The 20149-nt window shown below is 47.2% G+C and overlaps 1 protein-coding gene across 1 annotated transcript in view; it reads left to right on the top strand.

The window, feature by feature from the left end:
* Positions 1-18730, top strand: part of frem2b (FRAS1 related extracellular matrix 2b) — a 51209-nt gene extending 32479 nt beyond the window's left edge. The window contains exons 7-24 of the mRNA XM_076145900.1: positions 9013-9162; positions 10094-10303; positions 10411-10608; positions 10777-10944; positions 11055-11237; positions 11326-11456; positions 11582-11737; positions 12000-12303; positions 12421-12552; positions 13026-13357; positions 15097-15289; positions 15402-15506; positions 15642-15769; positions 15866-16000; positions 16453-16579; positions 16972-17159; positions 17261-17407; positions 18218-18730. Coding sequence (XP_076002015.1) covers positions 9013-9162; positions 10094-10303; positions 10411-10608; positions 10777-10944; positions 11055-11237; positions 11326-11456; positions 11582-11737; positions 12000-12303; positions 12421-12552; positions 13026-13357; positions 15097-15289; positions 15402-15506; positions 15642-15769; positions 15866-16000; positions 16453-16579; positions 16972-17159; positions 17261-17407; positions 18218-18730 — 3500 coding nt within the window. The remainder of the gene's footprint in view (positions 1-9012; positions 9163-10093; positions 10304-10410; positions 10609-10776; positions 10945-11054; positions 11238-11325; positions 11457-11581; positions 11738-11999; positions 12304-12420; positions 12553-13025; positions 13358-15096; positions 15290-15401; positions 15507-15641; positions 15770-15865; positions 16001-16452; positions 16580-16971; positions 17160-17260; positions 17408-18217) is intronic.
* Positions 18731-20149: the final 1419 nt, after the last annotated feature.

Genomic DNA, 20149 nt, shown 5'->3' with positions numbered 1-20149 from the left:
GCAACGAGCCGGTCCAATCAAGGTTTAATGGGAGACGATGACACCAGAAGTGTGTTCCTTATGTCCAGGCTACCCAGTCAGTTTGTTTTGGCCGCCGTTTCTGCAGAAAATCACAAAGAGAGGATGTTGGAAATGGAAGCAGGGTTTAGGTTGGGGACCGCTGCACTAGAGGAGAAGAGGTCTGGACAGGATTAGAGGACACAGAGTGCATACCTACACCAAGGCCGGGAAGATCTCCAATTATGACTTTATATTTAACATTTGAGTACATTTGTAATCTTATGACAGTTACCACTTAACTGTAAAAATTCAGTGAAGTGTAAAATCTAAATAAGTTACTGCTGCTTCATGGAGTTCTTGGAAGCAATGTCGTTAACGTGAAGCTTACCTGGCGTTCAGTTCGTTCCTCTGAGAGCCCGGCAAGAGGTGTGTGAAGAAGAGTGTGGCTCACAGTTATGGGACACACACAAATTCACATCACAAGTTTTGCTAATATAAAATGTGAGTCACAAACCAACCTGAAACCGGAGCTAGAGGGGAAGCCTTAAAATGCATTTGTGACATTAGAAACCCATTTCCATCAAAATGGTGTGAGGCCATTGTTAATTTATCTGTAGGCCTCATGCAGCCTTAAAGGCCCAGATAACAAACATCTAGGAAGATTACATTACACAGGTTCTTCCATCAGCATGATGGCTGTGTTACCATACGACACTATTGGAGTTTGTGAGGTTGCTACAGCGCCCTGCAATGAGACACTTCCAAGTAATTTGACATTTCAGGACACAAGTGTTGCAATTTCAATGCTTATTAAGAAGTGCAATAGTAACTAATTTGACCAGAGCCCCGTTAGCCAGGTCGTGTCCAGGTGAGTCCAGACACAGCTAGCAAAGCTACCCGGCATTATGAAAACGCAGTCTGTCTGGACTCAAACCCGGACTCGACCCGTTTCCACCTCCCACGGCGAGGACGAGGGGTTGGATTTTGGGAGGCACCTATTCTTACGTCATTCTTTCCCCCTTTCAAAGCGCAAACCTTGAAAGCGCAAACCTTTAAAAGCACAAACCTATTTGCCTTTTCAAAAAGATTTTAATAAATAGATATGAACCCAAAACACAATTGGATCAGTTTTGGAGCATGTGCAGCTGCAGCCACTGCAACACGCATGGACCCAACACAAATAAAGATTAAAGGCACACAGGCCTGCATGGAAAACAACAAATACGGATACAATTTGACACAGCAGCCTGTGCATGTGCCAGTCCCCATAAGTAGCGTTTGGGTCTTACCTATTGCTGTCATCTCGTTGTTGGATCAGGAGCATTATATCCTACCTTTAGCTGTCATCTCCTTGGTGGATGAGGAGCGTTTGTTTCTTACCTGTTCCTGTCTTCTTGCTGGGGAGAAAGTAACACAGACTTTTCCAGGTGAATTTTATAAAGCCGGTTTAACCCATGACTGATTGAGTGCGGGTGGGACATGTTTAATTTCAAAGAGGTTTTGTCTCTTTCTAAAGGTCGGCTCATATGGACAAACTCTGACAAACTACAACAAAATTATTCAAAAGTCAGAGTTGCAATTTATAAACATTTATCAATTGGGGTGAGGTTTATGTTTGTGTGTGAATGTGCCGAGCTTGGTTTAGTCCACACGGGTCTTGGTTTAGTCCACGCACGTAATCATTGTCAGCGGTGCGACGGCGCCAAACTGGAAACACGCGCACAGCGGAGACACAAACGCGCGTGCGTTTCCACAGCGGAAGGAAAGCGGCTTGATGACGTCCAACCCGCGGTACAATCGTAATCGGCCCGCGGAATAAAAGATGAAGTTTATCAGATCTGCTTCGCCAATCGATCGCGCATACACCACAATAATACTGCCCATCCCAGAATGCACAGCAATTGCCGTAGAAAGAGCTTGTATAAAAGTCCCCACGGAGCCAATGGAGCTCCGGTGTAGTGATGCGTTCATGGCACAGTGAGACTCCCGGTCTCATCGCCGAAACGATGCGATGCGTTTGACATCCAACAGTGTGAAAACATTTAGAGAGTGTAATGAAATAAGCTCAAATCTGGAATGAGATGATAAGAATCCTACTGGAGTTATGAACACATTATGACACACGGCCCAACAGTGTAAACAAGCTTCCTTTTAATTGACTCTTTATTAAATAACAGTCTTTGTAAATTCATAAAACAAGCAGTCTGTCTACGCACACATATGACTTAGTACAGCTTTAAATTCACTTTAAATCACAGTACAGTACAACATGAACAGATCAGATATACAAATGATATTAGATTCATCATCTAAAGTGCTTTGTGGCAAACAGACATTGACTATGCAACTGTTGAAAAATAAATGACATCGTGGTTACGTGATTGTGGAAGCATTATTATAAAAAAAACATTGCAGAAAAGATATAAACACAACTGGCCGACACACACATACACACACACACACTCACACGCGCACACACACACACACACACACACACACACACACACACACAAGCCTATAAACACATCACTTTTCCACCATTTCCCAGTAGCAGCCCAGATGTTCCTCTTCTTAGCCACGTCCTCCAGCTCTTTAGAGATCCCAAAATGTTCCTCAGTTGCTGATTGGATCTATAAATCCAGAATTCTGGGGAGAAACCATCATGATAGTATTCCCCTGAAGGCTCCGATTAGCTTCCTCCTCCTGGTTCCTTTCTGAGCTCCTTCCTGATGTCTGAGATCCTCACACTCTGGGCCCAAACTCATTCCGGCCCCTTTGCGTTCTCTGGCCATCTCATTCCTTTCCAGTCACCACCCTGAGCCGGTGACACAGTTTGTCTCTGAACTTAGATTGACTGTTAAATTGATAAATCACCTCGGCTCGGCTCTCTACACCGCGACGGTCTTACTACTATACCATCTCACGCTCCGCTCTACTCTCACCCGTAGCCCCGAGATGCTTTTTTTGGATTGTTTTTGTTGTTTTTAAATGAATCTGCCACCTGCACCGGGGAACCTCTAGGACCCGGCCGTCGCTTCACCACCGACCAGGAATTGATTGTTACCCTGAGATCCTTGAAACACAGACACAAATCACAGCCTGCTGACACCAACAAATTACTTTGGTGTGCATGTAAACACATCGACTGACTGACTGTCTAAGTTGGACGTGAAGGATGAGGGACAGGCGGAAGGAAAACAAAGAGAGAAGGTAGATATTAGTGAGGCCCTACACAAGATGAGCTAAGATGATTTGGAGTTTGCTGTGCAGAACAAAAGGCAAATGGGGAGCAGATAGTTTAAGGTATAGTCTCCTCTGGCCCAGTTTCCTGTTACAGTGAGATTGCGTGTTCACCTTCATGTGATACCACTTTATCACCGGGACACAATACGCCCTGCGTTACAGAGCGTCAAGCGTCGCGCTTATCTCAAAGCTGAGAAACAATGAAACGAGAATTCATTATAAAAACATGCGAAAAGAAATGTACTGGCGCCGCCGACTCCCCTGACGTGCCCTCGCTCGCATTTACACCTCAAGAGCTCGGTGTATTATCACACAGGAACAGGAGAGAATAAGGCTCAGTGCGTCGCAGGATTAGCTCGAGTCAGGATGACAACTCGCGTTAACACTCAGTGTGCACTCGGGGTTTTATTCCTGTATCTGTAATCGTGTTTTCTTAGCCGCGGGGGGGCTTTATGTCAGTGTGTCTGGCGGTTTGACAATGAAAATCTCCTTATACATATCGGTTGGCAGAGAGCGAAGGTGAGTCGATGCAAAGGGCCAGAATGCAGACGACTTTTCTGGAAACTTTCTTTGTGTGGTGTCATTATCGCCGAATCGGGAGTCGGCGTGACGTGGAGAGAAACGACACCTGCAGCTGTTGGCTTATCTGTGTTATAACTACACGAGGATCGGAAATCTGATCGACTGCCCCTACACACACACACACAAACACACACATACACACACACACACACACACACTAGATGTAATGTGGAAGTCGGTGTTGTGATAATTTGGCTGAGGTGCTGGAGGTGTTTCGGTTGGCTGCTGTACAAAATAAGGAAAGTGAAGAGTGGAGGCGAGAGCAGCCTTCATATCTCCCTGAAGGAGGTGGAATGAAATTGTTTGAGCACTGATGGTGAAGTAAATAGCAAATCGCTCTGAGGCAAGCAGAACAAGACCAATCTCCTGTCTGAAAGGGGAGAAGGCAGCACCGTCACTCGCTGCCTTTCATTTCCGCGAGCCTTCCTCCGTATTAAATCTCATGTGCTATTCCACTTTCTCTTCTCTGTACAACTGGAGTCTGCACGGCGCACCAGTGTACACAGCAGGGAGGTAAACGGGGGCATTACATCCTTCTCTGTCATCACTCTTGCCGGCCCGGCCGCCCCGGCGGGTCCCGAGCAGCGTGGCCGAGCACCTGTCCCTGCCAGTGAAAGGTCTGTGCCGGGGCTCCGTCGGGAGGTTCTTGGCTCAAATACGTTGTAGAAACAGAAAATGTGTGTGCACTGCATGATGAAATTAAGGGCCACAGGGCATCAGTGTGTGTGTGTGTGTGTAGGGTTCCATGCAAACACACAGCTCTGGCCACCTACGCGTTGTAACTACAAGCCTGTGCAAGAGAACACACACACACAGACACACACACACACACGAGTGCAGCCTGTGCATTCAACCACGTCAGCCAAATCTGTCAAGCTGATTGTTTATAGCGTTCGTTGCCCGACAGAGGTGAATTTTAGAGCAGAAATAACCAGAGCCGCCAGGCGAGAGAGGAGCCAAACCTGACGCCATCTGATTTCACTAATTAGCTCAATTTCGACCCGATGAGAGACTAATTAAAATAGGATTTGGTGCGGATGGAAACCCACAGACTCGTCCATGGCAGAGAAACGGGCTCAGAATCTGATCTTAGGCAGAGAGAGAACCTCCAATAACGCAAGCATATGACACACACACACACACACACACACACAAACACACACACACACACACAGACTTCTCCAATTTCACTGCAATTTCATTTGAATCTGCAAGCTGTAAACACATCTCCGTGGATTTGGGTTTTTGTTGTTCTGTATGGTTGATATCTTGTCCATGGCTTCCAATTTCCCATATTTAAATACTGAATTTTGCTGGCATCCACTGTGTTTTGACTTGAGATCCATTTTTAGGAAGCGTGTGTCATGTGTTGTGAAATTGGCAGAATCCCTCCTCTGATGCGCTCTGTGGCAAATCTGCTCCTGCTGAAAGACCCAAGTATGAATCTACAACTCATCAATGTGGAATAATCTCATTTTTGACATTTCTAGTCGTGAATCGGTGAATTTAAAAGGAAGAAAACACGTTCCCTCAGTTAGCCTAAGAGGTGTGGCGTTACAAGACTTTTCCCATTACTACAGTGACTAAGATTCACTTCCTGGCAGTAATGCTCTGGCTGCTCTGGGCTCTCTGGGTGCTTTGGGTCTCAGCTAAAACAGTTGGCAGATTTCACGGTTGATAAGGTGCCGGGGGATCATTTCTCGGGTCGCTTCGTTTTCCAGATTCCTGCTGGTTTGGTCAGTTTTTGCCTGTTCAACGGGGGGGAGAGAGGACCTGCGGGGCGAGTGTGTGAATCCATCCATATTAAATAGCTTCTCTGTTCCAGTCTGGTCAGAAGGGGCTGGAGATGGGAGCAGTTGTTGTGTGTGAGGACGACGGATGGGCCGGGCTGAATGTAAATGATGAAAGAGCACAAACAAGAGGAGCTACAGACGGATTCTGCATTCGGTTGTTGTTTCACTATGAAACAGATCAAAGCACAGACTATAATAGCTGGTCTCGCTATTCTCTTTGTCTCTCTGTCTCTACCCTTGATTGCCACACACACACAAACACACACATACGCTGAAACCTCGGGCACAAAGAGACACCTGATCCCATAGAGCTGCTGAAAATAGTCGAACGCAAACTCTCGACAGTTTACCACCTTACAGAGTTAAATCTGCAAAAAGTAACAAAGCAAACTCATCAAACAAACTCTGCTTCCTCTGATTCAGCCTTTGCGTTCTGCGCGGACAGAGAGACCAACTTGTCCTTTCTTGCAGAGGTAATTGCTGTTTGATATCGACTCTACATCCGGGGGAAAATGTTTGGGTGGCTCGAGCTGTAAAACATGAGAATGCTTGTACAGCAGGATTTGACTCGCGTATTTATAGTGGAGTGTCAGTTGGCTGTAAATTGCGTGCCGGGTGCTACAGGTGATGATTATGAGCTGTTTTTAAAGTTGGTGCAGGTCCAGTGTGTGTGTGTGTGCGCGTGTGAGCGTGTGTACAGTATCCCGGAATGGGAATAAAATGGAGGGGCTGAACCCTGAACCCTGAACCCTGTCATTAAGCCTCACCTGGATCCATGCTCGCTCTGATATAAACAGATGTTGGCAGCACTTAAGCGGAGGTGCGCTGACTTGAATGAGCGACGTGCTTTGAAAAGGAAGAGTGTTTCCAGCAGCAGCAGCAGCAGCAGCAGCAGCGATTAACCTTGTGGATTATTCTGCGTTGAATAGGAAGCTGCTTTTTGTAGAGAGAGAGAGAGTGAGAGGAAGTCAGAGAGAGGGAGAGGGAGAGAGACAGAGTGAGGTTTTTGTACCACACAGTGGGCAGAGGAGTGTTTGCCAGGGCTCAATTGAATCTCGCCATTAGTGAAGCCACTTAGCGCTGTGGGAATGTCACGCAAAGTTCAAGTGAAATCAGGCAGTCGGTGGGAGTGTAACAGTCCCCTCAGGGATGCCTGCGCGTCTGCTTTGGCCTCCTTTCTTTCATGTTACTCTGTTAGGTTGGCTGGCGGTGTGTGGCAGCGAAGGTGTTCGCTGTGTTTGGCTTTGTCATTGAAGAGCGACGCAAACAAACAACAAACACTAAACGCATATACTGGAGCATTCAAGGGAGAAAATGTTCCCTGGCACAGAGTTAAATATAGAAAGAACTCATTCAGTATTAAGTGTTGAAGACATCTCTTATCTCCAATTTTAGGGAGTTTATAATTATAATTTGAATGATTAATAATGAGTATTTTAAACTGACATTCATCTATTATAGAATAAACTAAATAAGGGATCTTATTGTTAATGAATAGGAATAAAAAGCCTATCTTTATACAGCGTTTTACTGTATACATGTACAGATTACATACATTCTACCTATTTCCATTTCTATCATTGGTCTGGATGTGATGTCTCCAGGTAAGCTGAGCTGGACTGGGTGGCCCTAGAGATTTGCACCGGGCCGGGCAGGAGGATCCCAGCAGCCGGAGGTTTACCTTTCACTTAATGGGCCGTAGCCCTTTGAAGCTCACTGTTTGTCTGCTGCACAAACCTTATCTGATTACGGGTCTGGTCCAACGGGGCCCCGAGTTCCTGGCTGCCAACCTCAGGCTGGTATATCTGATTACTCCTCCAACATGGGGACCCGGTGAATGCAGCCAAAACCATCTTTGTTTGGTGTCTCTGTGGGGAGAAATGCTGGCAGCTGCACGCCTCTTGATGCAGCACTCATTGTACTGGATTTGCTCTTAGCAAAGATTAAAGCATAAAAGTTTCTGTCCTTCACCTGCACTTAGGTGGGTAATATTATTTCAACCACAGACGACTGCTCAGAGAGCCACAAATCCCAAGGCTTTGTCTAAAAAGACCCAAATCGCTCTGAGTTCCCTCTCTGAGTTCCTCTTATCTTTTTAATATCGGCTTGTTCTTGCCAGAATGGAAAGAATCAAAATATACAATATCACATGAGACTCAGATTACTTAGAATCATACAGTTACAGTACAAAGTAATAAACATTCTTCCCCTGATCAGTAATTGTGCCTGGCAGCGCTGTTGACTGACAGCTTTATTCAGTCAGTCGCCCCTTTTCCTGCGCTTGCATTTAGCTGATATTTGATAACATAATCTTCATGTAGTTAGAAGCAGATTTGTTTCTCTTCATTTATCTCTCAGCTACACATGTTCTCCCCGCTCCTCTACCTCGTACAATTAGGCGAGAAACAGTCCCATTTTTCGTAGGTGCCGTGTTCCATTGTCATGGAAACGACAAATCTGCCCATGGCCATTTCCATTCACTTAATTTATTCATTATTTGGTCGCAGCTACTCTCAAAAGCACAAGGTTCTTTATTGTTAGGTGGTGGCTTGTTCTCATTAGTCATAAGAATGATTTATTTCTTTAATTGTGAGAGTGTTTACAATTTACAGCTAAAATGGCTCCTTTTGGATTTGTGTCAGCTTTTTGGCTGTGTGGGGTTTTTCTGTATCGCTCTAATGGATGATGTCAGAATCCCCTGTGGCTTTTTGAAGCAGCTCTTACAGCGTCAAAGTATCTGGCTGCAGATCCCAAAGGGGCACGCACACTGAGGTCCGAGCCCTTTAAGCCGCAGACATACTTGGGGGGGGGGGGGAAGAAAAGCAGCAGTGAAGGGGTTAAACGGAATAACAGTGGGTGAGTTTGGCTGCAGTGGAATCTCAGCTCATAGAAACACTAATTGCAGTCAGACAGGCCCGGGCTGGCACATCGAGCTCTACATCCCCCAGACCTCCTGTCAGGCCTCCTGTCTGCCTCTCAGGCCCGTCACCATCAAACCAGCTACACACACACACACACGCGCTCGCCCAGAATGAGACGAGATGCAGCCCTGCCTCCGGGGGTCTTCCTCCTCTGTTAATGCAGATGTAGAAATCCAAACCCACCCACCCCAAAACATCATCCCAGGAAGTGTGAAAGTGCTGTTTGAGGGCTGCAATTATAGTTTTGACTGCCTGCTGGTGTTTCAACAGCAACACTCCTTCATTTCTCCTGTAATCAGTGGTAATCTCGCAGGGAACGCAGGCTATTACAGATTCAACTTGGCAATTACATCAGGCGAACGAGGATCCTGTTGTGAAACAGACAGCTACGAGATTACGCGCTTCACCTCTGTGTGCTGCTTCTCCTTTTTCCTCATCTCTCGCTCATTTCTTCCCCCCGTCGTTCTCTCCAGCTCCCGTCTTCTACTTTGGCAACACAAACTACCACGTGGACGAGAGCGACGGCTTCGTGGAAGTGCAGGTGTGGAGGACGGGCACCGATCTTTCCAAAGCCGGAACTGTCACGGTGCGCTCCAGGAAGACAGATCCAGTCTCTGCCGAGGGTGAGTGTCCCCCGTCTCCTCTCTGACAGCTCCGCCAGTTAGTGCTGAGACAAATGTAAACCACAGAAAACAATAGACTTAAGTCATCATCCTGTCACTTTTTGTTTCGGGGAGCTCAACAGTCCCGGGGAGATGACAGTGTTGGATTTGCGGTGTGTGCATTACCTGGGGAATGCAAACGTTGCAGTGTGTGTGTGTGTGTGAGGGGGGTGGCTGGAGGTATTGTTGGGGCTTTTCTTTTGGGCCTTGCAGGAATCGGAGATGCTGTGTAAGGAACCTGGAGGATCACAGTGCTCTGAATGAGGCCAGATATTTAAGAAAACACATTGATTGTTCTGTTGTAAGTCAGAGCTTAGGACTTTCATACCGGCTGCTATCTCCTCCAGCCTTCCCTGCAGCCTCCATTATCTCCTGCCCCCAGGCAGCCCACTCACATGGATTCTTAACATCTCCAAGCTCGCCTGCATCATTATAACTCTCAAATAAGTAGCATCTAATCATATGCGGCATGGTAGAAATGCAAGCCCACACTAAAAGGCATAAGTGGGTCACAAGTACAGTACTATGAGAAAGCCTCCGGGCAAAGGGTGAGCTCTCAATACCCAGACCCTTCAAAGAATGCCAAATGAATAACCTGTTGGCGCTTGGGGAGATATCTTATTCCGAGCAGCACCTCTTTAATCACACAACAAATTCCAACAGTTCATAGCCATCGATAAATAAAGAGAGAAAATGTAATTTTGCCAGCATGGATGATATCCTTTCATCTCGCTGACTGCCTGACATTCGCAAATGAATTATGGAGAAACCCGAGCGCTGCTGTTGAAAACGATTGCTCTCTGTAGTCCATTTGCGTTCCTTCCACTATATCCCATAAGAGCGCAGTTCTTTCAAACATAGTTGACCTATATTGTGTTGTGTTGTGGAGCAGCTGGTGTGGATTATGTGGGGATCAGCAGAAATCTGGACTTTGCACCGGGGGTCACCATGCAGACGTTCCGTGTCACCATCCTGGATGACCTGGGCCAGCCTGTGCTGGAGGGGCCAGAGAGGTTTGAGCTGGTACTCCGCATGCCTATGAATGGGATCCTTGGGGAGCCGAGCAAGTCCACCATCCTCATCAACGACTCAGTTTCAGACCGTGAGTTCAAATCTCATCTCACACACACACACACTTGTTGTTGCATATGCAATCTGGTGGGTGAGTCGTGGTCATGATTTCTGATTTCTGGGTTAATTTCTTCGTAGTGCCAAAGGTCCAATTCCGTGATGCTGTGTATGTGGGGGAAGAGAATGTGGGACATATCACAGTGACTGTGTACCGCAGCGGTGATATCAGCTACAAGTCCACAGTGCGCTGCTACAGCAGACAGGGAACTGCACAGGTCATGATGGACTTCAATGAGAGGCCCAACACAGATGCTTCCATCATCACCTTCTTACCAGGTGGAGTACTTGCACACTTTATTTTATCTCATTTTATTTTATTTTATTTTATTTTATTTTATTTTATTTTATTTTATTTTATTTTATTTTATTTTATTTTATTTTATTTTATTTTTTTCATATTTTCCCCCCTGCCCAACATGTCTCTCCCCTTCTTCTTGTGCACAGGGGAGATCGAGAAGCCGTGCGTGTTGGAGCTCGTAGACGACACAGAACATGAAGAAGAAGAAGAGGAGCTCCGTCTTGTCTTGGGAAGCCCCAAGAGCGACTCTCCGTTCGGAGCGTCTATTGGAGGACAGAGCGAGACTCTCATTAAGATCAAAGATGATGCAGACAGTAAGAATATGAAATAATCTCTGTATTAATAATGAAAATTCATTGATGACACGCTGTGATTTTACAAACAAGTCTTCCTCATGATTTAAACGCATGCTGTATTTCCTCAGAGGCCATTATTAGGTTTGGAGAAACCAAATTCAGTGTGAATGAACCAAAGGAAAGCGGCCAAGTATCAGTGGTGAAGATCCCAGTGCTGCGTATTGGAGACGCATCAAAGGTTTCCGTTGTCCGGGTTCACACAAAAGATGGATCTGCCACCTCAGGGGAAGACTACCATCCCATATCTGAGGGTAGGCAGCAATAATTCACACGACTTTCATCCGTCGTTTAATCTGCGGTGATGAATCATACCAGAATTTGCTATTTTTTTCCCCTCAGAAATCGTCTTCAAAGAGGGCGACGCCGAGCACTATGTGGAGATAGAGATCCTGTTCGATGGCGTCAGGGAGATGAGGGAGGCGTTCACCGTTCACCTGAAGCCCGACGAGAACATGGTGGCGGAGACAAAGGTGGAAAATTGAGACAAATTGGCAATTTACCTGTCGAGCCTTCAGCAGCTGTCACATGACGAGGCTGCCGGGCAATTTGATCTTAATTAATGTTCTCACTTTTCAATCTGCTTGTCAATCAACAGATGAGTAAAGCCATCATCTACATCGAAGAGACTCACAGCATGGCAGATGTTACCTTCCCCTCCGTGCCCAAAGTGATCTCCCTGCTACATTACGACGATGTTGACAGGACGAGAGACTCTGTCCCCGTAGCTGGATACCCTGTCATCTGTGTCACTGTATGTCCCAGCTTACGGAGCATTAAACACTTTATTATGCTATTTGCTCATTTACCTTGCTAATGATGTCATTTAGCGAGATGTTTTCGCTCATATCAGCACTTCTGAGTAGGTAAATGGACTTAATGAGAGGGTAGTTAGCGGTTCTACACACTTGTTAAAGTATCAGCCACCATGAGGGCTCATCATCTGCACAAAGAAATGACTTTGGCGGCTTTGGCGCAGATTTCGCTCACAAACACATTTGTGTTCCCCTCTCCAGGCCTGTAACCCCAAGTACCCCGACTATGACAAAACAGGCTCCATCTGTGTGAGCGAGCACATCAACAACACCCTGAGCCGCTACCGATGGCTCGTGAGCGCCCCCACCGGGCCGGACGGCGTCACCAGCCCCATGCGGGAGGTGGACTTTGACACCTTCTTCACCTCGTCCAAGCTCATCACTCTAGACTCGGTGTACTTCCAGGCGGGCTCCAGGGTCCAGTGTGCAGCCAGGGCTGTGAACTCCAATGGTGACGAAGGTCTGGAGCTCAGCAGTCCCATTGTGTCCATGAGCGTGGAGGAGGGTGAGTGCCGCTCGTTCTACAGCTTCAAAAAACGACATTAAGCTGTTGGCTGTGTTTTGCTCTCCTGTGGAACCGATGCAGAAGTTGTTTTGATGGTTTTCTGCGGTTCTGTTGCAGGAATGTGCCAGCCTCGTGTTGTCGGCGCGGTGGGGGCCGAGCCCTTCTCTGCCAAACTGCGGTACACAGGAGCAGAAGACACAGACCACCCCAATCTCATCAAGCTGACTGTCACCATGCCGCACATCGACGGTAACAACAAACTCCATTTTCTGTCTCTACTGCCTGTGAGGGATCACTGAAGAAGAAGAAGCAGATTGTGTGTTTGAAAGCACAGCAGGGAAAATCTGGAAGTGTGAATGACTGTAGTGGTTTCATGTCACTCATCAACCAAATTAGTTTAACCTCCTGAGAGCCTGCGTCCTCATATGTGGATATTACAAATTCTCCTTCCCTAGACCTTACACATCATTGTGCTTAACTTAAACCTGTTGTCCTCGTGTCTGGACATTTTTCGCTGCCCCCCTCTGGGAAAAATACCACAGTGGGAAAACACACTTTTTGTTTTATACCCATTAGGTCCCACTAAACCCAAATATTTCAGTATTTACATACTTGAGTAACATCCTTGGGTTTGTTTTGCTTTGATGGTTATCTGTCACCGCTGGGCTGTAACTCCCCCCCCCCCCCCCCCGTCCCCCTGCTCTCTGTTTGTCCCTCCTCAGGTATGTTGCCCGTGGTGTCTACCCGTCCACTGTCTAACTTTGAGCTCACGCTCAGCCCCGATGGCACCCGTGTTGGCAACCATCGTTGCTCCAATTTACTGGACTACTCAGAGGTCAAGACTCGCCATGGTTTCCTGACGGACGCTACGAAGAATCCAGAGGTGATTGGTGAGACGGCGCCGTACCAATACAGCAGCCCGCTCAGAGGCTCCAGCACACTGCGATTCTACAGGAACCTCAACTTGGACGCCTGCCTGTGGGAGTTCACCAACTACTACGACATGTCTGAGCTGCTCAGCGACTGCGGAGGCTCTATCGGGACTGATGGACAGGTAAGCCGCCCCACCTTTGAGCCCCCCAGCTCACCTCTGACCCCTTTTTGTCATCTGTAGACGTGAGGGTTCGCCGAGGCTAGGACCCTCCTGTAGACAGGAATGTGGAATCAGCAGTTACTTGTGTAGTTTCCTGTCCTGATTAATAATTTGCAGGGGTATTAAAACTCTGCTTCATAGCTATGAGGTTCTAAATGTTGCCGTGGGAACCATGTTATTGTCTTCAGTAATGACTAACCTGCGTCTGACGTCAAAGTGGGACATCAGTAACCAGCGGCCTCATAAATAAACAGTTTTGTTCCATCATGTGCTTAAGATGGTTAACAGCCGTTGTAAGTGTGTGTGTGAGTGTGTGTGTGTGTATGAAGGAGGAAGAGGTCTGCGTCCCTTCATAGCCTCCAATATTTGTATTCACCTTGGAAACCTCCTCATAGTTGACTTGCAGTTAATTAAGCTGGTGTTGATATAGGAGAGAGTGGGAGAGTGCACAGGGCGCATCATCCTGAAAGAAGCTCCGCCGCGCCGCTGCCGCTGCTTTTGCTGCTGCTGACGTTTATTAATTAGACTCAGCAGTGCTCGCAAATATATTTAGTCTGCGGCTGTAAATGAAAGCGTAGAGTGTGTTTTGTTATTAGAATGGAAGTTTTGCATTGTGTATAGTGTCGAGGTTTGTTTAAAAAGAGAGACGTTGCTCTGGCGATAAGAGAAATCTCTCCACGAGCTGCTGGAGCTGCGTTGCCTTCGGCCGTGCGATGCAAATGTTAATGCGGAGCTAATAAACGTGCCTCGACAAGAAAGTAGGCTGCTCCGGCAAAATAAACGTTAATTTAGCTCAGCCAACAGTTAATACCTGCAGGTCAGAACTTGATAACGCAGGCGCTTTGCAATAAACGGTGAGCAAGACAGGCCGCAGCTCTTTCTTTATTGATTAGCCCTCACATTGATCAGAGATAATCAACTTATGCAAAGCATTATGACAAGTTACGAGCAGGATAAAGGATTTTGATGCTCTATGCTTCTTACATGGCCTCTGCATCCTGAGGAACACACACATGAGTCGTCAATAAAATGCTGATCTCACGAGTTTCTTTTTTAATCAAAGGTGACATTGGCATACAATCAGCATCTGTACTCTTCTGTATGTAGATATTGTTGGTGCGGTTACTGTGGAAGAGCAAAAAAAGGAAGGTGTACGTTTGTTAGTGGGGGCCCTGTGACCCCGGTTGCGTTTTTAAGCGGACAGAGAGACAGCAGCTAAGTGCCCGAGGCCGACGTCATGTCACAACCAAAGAGCTTTGTGCCCGACTTAACAGGACTGAAGGAATCTATCAAGGCCACGGCACGTTGTGTGTGTGTTTGTGTGTGTTTGTGTGTGTGTGTGTGTGTGAGTGTGCTTGTGTGTGTGTGAAGGCCAGTCTTCAAAACGTGCAAATGGTTTGGCTGAGCTCAGTGCACCCAGAGGCGTCCGGGCACGTCTCCACACGAAGGTGGAGCCGGTGCAGGCAGGTACATCTCACAGGTCAGAGGAGAGAGCAGATGCCTGTGAGCACTTTCACCGCAGGGATCTGTTTCTCTTCGCGTGACAGCTGTGAATGTCAATGTTTGTCTTTGATGAATACTGAGACAGTTCTTGTGTTTACAGTGTTACAATTTATGCAGCTTAATTCATGATTACTATCTCTATTAACAAGGCTGAAGCAAACAAAACAAATCAACCTTCTGCTCTGATTCTTCTTCAGGTGTTGAATCTGGTGCAGTCCTATGTCACCCTGCGCGTCCCGCTCCATGTGTCCTACGTCTTCCACTCGCCCGTGGGTGCAGGCGGATGGCAGCACTTTGACCTGCAGTCGGAGCTGAGACTCACATTCGTGTACGACACTGCCATCTTGTGGCGGGACGGCATAGGCAGCCCGCCAGAGGCTGAGCTGCAAGGCAAGACTGGAAGAGTGGAGCAGATGGCAAATAGAAAAAGCTCACAAATCGTGGTGACATCTGCCAAAATGATGTATTCTGAATTAATTATTATAAAACTGTGTGTTGGCAGGTGCTCTGTACCCGACCAGCATGCGTATAAACGCGCACGGCCGTCTGGTTGTCAACTTCCGCACCGAGGCTCGATTCAGAGGACTTTTTGTCTTTTCACACGCTGGTATGTTACCGTGGCGATATAATATATATTGTTTCAAAGCATTTTTTTGTGATAAATATAAGATAATTGTTTGGGGGACACTGTGAATTGAATTTAAGTGAAAATAACTGAATTCTTAATGTGATTTGGCTTCAGCTTCCCTCCTCTCCTCCATGGTCATGTGTGCCGATCACCCTGGTCTGACCTTTAACCTCAGTCTGGTGAGGAGCGAGCCCACCTACAACCAGCCCATCCAGCAGTGGACCTTCACCTCCGACTTTGCAGTAAATAAACAGTTTGTTCTTGAAAATAGAAGAGCGGTTTGATTGTTTTAGTTTGGTTCTGTCCGGATCTCAGCGGGCGTTGTGTTCTGCCCTCAGGTCCGTGACTACTCGGGCACCTATACAGTGAAGCTGCTGCCCTGCACGTCTCCGCCCGGCCTGGAGTACACCATCCCCCCCGTCTGCAACCCCAGAGAGCCTCTCACCTTCGACCTGGACATCCGCTTTCAACAGGTGACATCATCCGGACCAGGAAATACAATAAATACTCGTGTGGAAATGGAGTGGAAGCAACATTAGATAAGAAATGAAGCTGTGATATAATTAAACCGGTCCGTCTCTTCTCCTCTTTCCTTCATGGCTCCTTTGCAACCAAAGCTTTTTATTCCACCTTCCCTCTATTAGATTAAAATCTTTTGCTTCTCTCCAGCCAATAAGCCGTAAAACTCCTCATGAGGGGCTGCATTCCATTATTAAGCCATTTAGCTGCAAATTCAGCTCCGCCTGCAGCTCCCAACTGAATTCCCTCAAACACTCATTTTTATGACTTATTGATTTGATTTATTAATGAGTAACTTGAGAGATGGGTTGTAACTGCTTATCAAAATGGTTAAAACCCCAAAGTTAACTGGTTGTGTGTGTGTGTGTGTGTGTGTGTGTGTGTGTGTGTGTGTGTGTGTGTCCAGGTGAGCGACCCAGTAGCGGCCGAGTTCAGCCTGAACACGCAGATGCTGCTGCTCTCTAAGCGGACGCTCTGGCTCTCAGACGGCTCCATGGGCTTCGGAGAGGAGAGCGACACGGCCTTCTCGGAGGGTGAGACACTCAGAATCACCTCATCAGAAAAGAAATGAAAGCTCAAAGAAGGTGTTAAAGAGTAAAGTGGAGGGAATGGGGGGCTGTGAATTCACTCGGCCGTTAAGTGAAAGTATCGAGGCTCCCTGGAGTTCTCGCCGTCTTTTTTTCGATTGACTGAGCTGCTTTGAAAACCAGCGACTTGGCCGCCGTGTCCTGAACGCCGTGTCCTGAACGCCGTGTCCTCGGCGAGCTAATAACGAGACGGCCTCCCCCGGCTTTCATTTCATGTCGCAGGATCTGTGAAAAGCCTTCCAACTGGCCCGTCAAAGGGACAGTGGGGGGGAAGTTTGAGCTGCCGGCTGCATTTAATGTTCTCCCTCTCGTGATGAATCGATTTCTCTTCTCCTCAGGCGACGCCATCTACGGCCGCGTGATGGTGGATCCTGTGCAGAACCTGGGCGACGCCTTTATCTGCAACATAGAGAAGGTGTTCCTGTGCACCGGCGCCGATGGATACGTCCCCAAATACAACCCGGCTAACTTTGAGTTTGGCTGCCTGGCCGACGCTCCGTCTTTACTTTACAGATTCAAGATCATTGTAAGTTCACAGCTTTCACCTCCACATTACGTTTACTTGTCTACTGTTTTCTTTATTCTAGGCTGCATGTTTCTGACTGCTCCTTCTTCTTCTCCCCGCAGGACAAAGCCCAGCCTGAGACTCAGGCCCAGTCCTTCGGCAGTGTGGCCTTCAAAGCCTTCCTGGCAGTAGATGATTCTGGAGCTTTGGCTCTGGTGAGACAACCTGGGTCAGACGGATTCAGGATGGATTCCTCGGCTCTCTTCCAGGTTCCGTACAGCAAACACACTCACACACACACACAGACACACACATGCCGACATTCACTCTGACAGAAAAGCAGGTCATAGAATTCTAAATCTGTGAAGCTAAAAGCATTCCAGAATGTTTTTGCTGAGGCGTTGGGATTTGTGATGGTTATGTATCGACCCGTGCCCGACTCGACCTCCTAAACTCCCAGGAAACAGGCGTGAACTTGTTGCATCCTGCCCAGCAGAGAGCAGAGAGTGGAAACAGTGGCAGGATGAGAACATATGAGTCATGCAACGTGACGTTAGAAACCCTTTGTGTTTGCTGCTGAAGCTGAAACTTCTCTTCAACAAACCTAAAAAAATAATTAATTCAAGTTGTGGGCGTCTCCCTAATGTGAGTAGAAGAAGAAGAAGAGCTGTCAGAATGTCCAAGGGTCAAACAAAGCCGTTTTAGATGTTTGAGTTTGGCCAAAGTAGCATCGTTAACCTTTATTTATATCTGAAACACAGTGTGTAAAACTTCCCTGTGAATGTCTCAGTACTGTAGTTTCATTTAAAGGTTGAGCCGACGGGTGAGTGATACCAGAGGGGCTCACTGGTGAAGAAAGCGCCTCATCAAACAATAAAATGGGCTCATAATAGAAGCTATACCGCCAATAGCCGCATTTCTGGCAGTTTTAAGTGTTTACTGGTGGATTTTTCCCTTTATGACAGCAATTCTGGGCTCAGCAGGCGCAGCAGATGCTCTGCAGAGGGCCGTACCATTACAATAACACACAGACATTATTTTGGAGATATTAGCTAACACAGCTGTCCCTGTGTGTCCAGGTGTCTACGGGGAGGGAATGGTACATCCACACCATCTACACGGTGCGTTCAAGGGACAACGCCAACCGCGGCATCGGGAAGAGAAGCCTGGAGTACCACACGCTGAGTCACCACGTGGCCTCGGCCCCAGAGGGTCAGCATCGCTGGAGGAGGTCGGCTAACGAGGTACCGGAAGCGGTGGAAGAGATCGGAGCGGGCAACAACCGAGGCACCAACATCCTGCACATCGCTCTGGACCGCAGCAGCCAGAGGAGGACCAGCCCGGAGAGGGAGGTGTTCACCAGAGGGGTCGTGCCACGAGAGCTCAACCGCAAGGACGACGGCGAGGACGACAAACTGGTGTTGATCATCGGCGTCATCGTCGGGCTGCTGCTCACCGTGCTGGTCGTCGTGGCGGCCATCCTGTTGGCGCGGTCCAAGCAGGAGAAGAAGGAGACGCCGAGGGGGTCGAGCAGCACCGAGCCCATGGTGACGCCTGGCCTCGGCGGCGGCGGTGACAGCTCGGAGGTGTGAGGGCGGGCGGGAGGGAGGGAGGACGGACTGAGGGGCAGCGAGATGATTCACTTCCTGTTTTTTGTTTTGAAAGTGCCTCGTATTTACTTAAACATAAACACATGGACGAGATGAGGGGGGGAGGGAGGGAGAAGCAACACAAACACACAAAGAGCTTTTGTTCTTTTCAGAATCTACTTGAAATGCAGCATCGCTTTCCGCCTGCAGGGGGAGACATCCGCACACGGAGCAGGAGTCTGACTGCGTTCCCGCCCGCTGATCAAAGGCACGCCTCCGTCCGTCTGTCAGCGCTCCACGTTCTCATTCGCTTTTTTGTTTTTATGCCACTCGATCCAAAAATGGGTGTTACGTTTCGTTACTTTTCCCAAAGGTGCTACAGAAGATTCCTCCGTTCCTCGTCGTGGCGTTTTGGTGTTTATACGGAGGAGGTCAAAGGTCAAAGAGAAGTCGTTTCGTGTTTGTTTGTTGGTTTGTTTGTCTGTTGCCGTGGTGAGACACTGCTCCTAGCTCGCTTACACTGGGAAAAACCCCCATGCGTGTGTGTGTGTGTGTGTGTGTGTGTGTGTGTGTGCGTGCGTGTGTGTGTAGAGAACTGATTCGTCCATAGATTCAACGCGTGCCTATGAAATCACAGGATGTTAACGTTTTAACGCGTGATCGCCTCCACATCCATTTTTTTAATGAACTGTATTTTTTCACATTGTTTCATCCGTGCTCATGGTTTTGTTTGGGTTCCTTTTGCATGCGTTTCTTTTTTGTATTTTGTATGATTGTTTGAAATTGTAAAAAATATGTCTAAATACTGATTTGAACCGAATCGTGACTCTACTGTGTTTCCACCACTTTGATGTATTTTTTGCAGTATAACCCATAAGATGCAGTATTTATCAGTCGTGGCTATTTGTTATTGATAAACGCTCCTAATAATGAACAAATAGCTCTGAAATCATGTAAGAGAAGTGACGTTTGGACATGTTTGATCTGGTTTGGACTCCACAGCTGGTAGGCAGTGTACAGTGGAGCATCCAGAGCTGCTCCAGAGTTTCTCCATAACTTAGTGAAACCTGTTAATACGGCAGAACGAGCTCATCAAACATCAGTTAAAGGGAATGAAAGCTTTTGCCCATAACAATCGTCTGTAACGTCTGACAATGTCACATAATTCACTCGTTTTATTTATTTATTTTCAGTGATTTAGTGCCTCCATACTGTCGTCTCCTTGACTGTTTCTGTGTCAGATTCGCACTGAATCAACCCTTCAGCTCCCTGTGTATAACAGTGTTCTCTCCAGATCTGATCTGATGAATCTGATTACCTCATATTAAACCTTTTTGATACACATCCACGCTTTTATTAAATGTCAACTTTATTTGCAATTTTCATTTGAAGCAAAATAATTCTATGCAACCTGTGATATCA

This window comes from Genypterus blacodes, unplaced genomic scaffold (genome assembly GCF_046128005.1).
Source record: "Genypterus blacodes isolate CSIRO-AG114 ecotype Tasmania unplaced genomic scaffold, CSIRO-AGI_Gbla_v1 ptg000032l_1, whole genome shotgun sequence".
In the NCBI taxonomy this organism is placed as follows: domain Eukaryota; kingdom Metazoa; phylum Chordata; class Actinopteri; order Ophidiiformes; family Ophidiidae; genus Genypterus; species Genypterus blacodes.
This window is presented reverse-complemented; position numbering and strand designations above follow the sequence as displayed.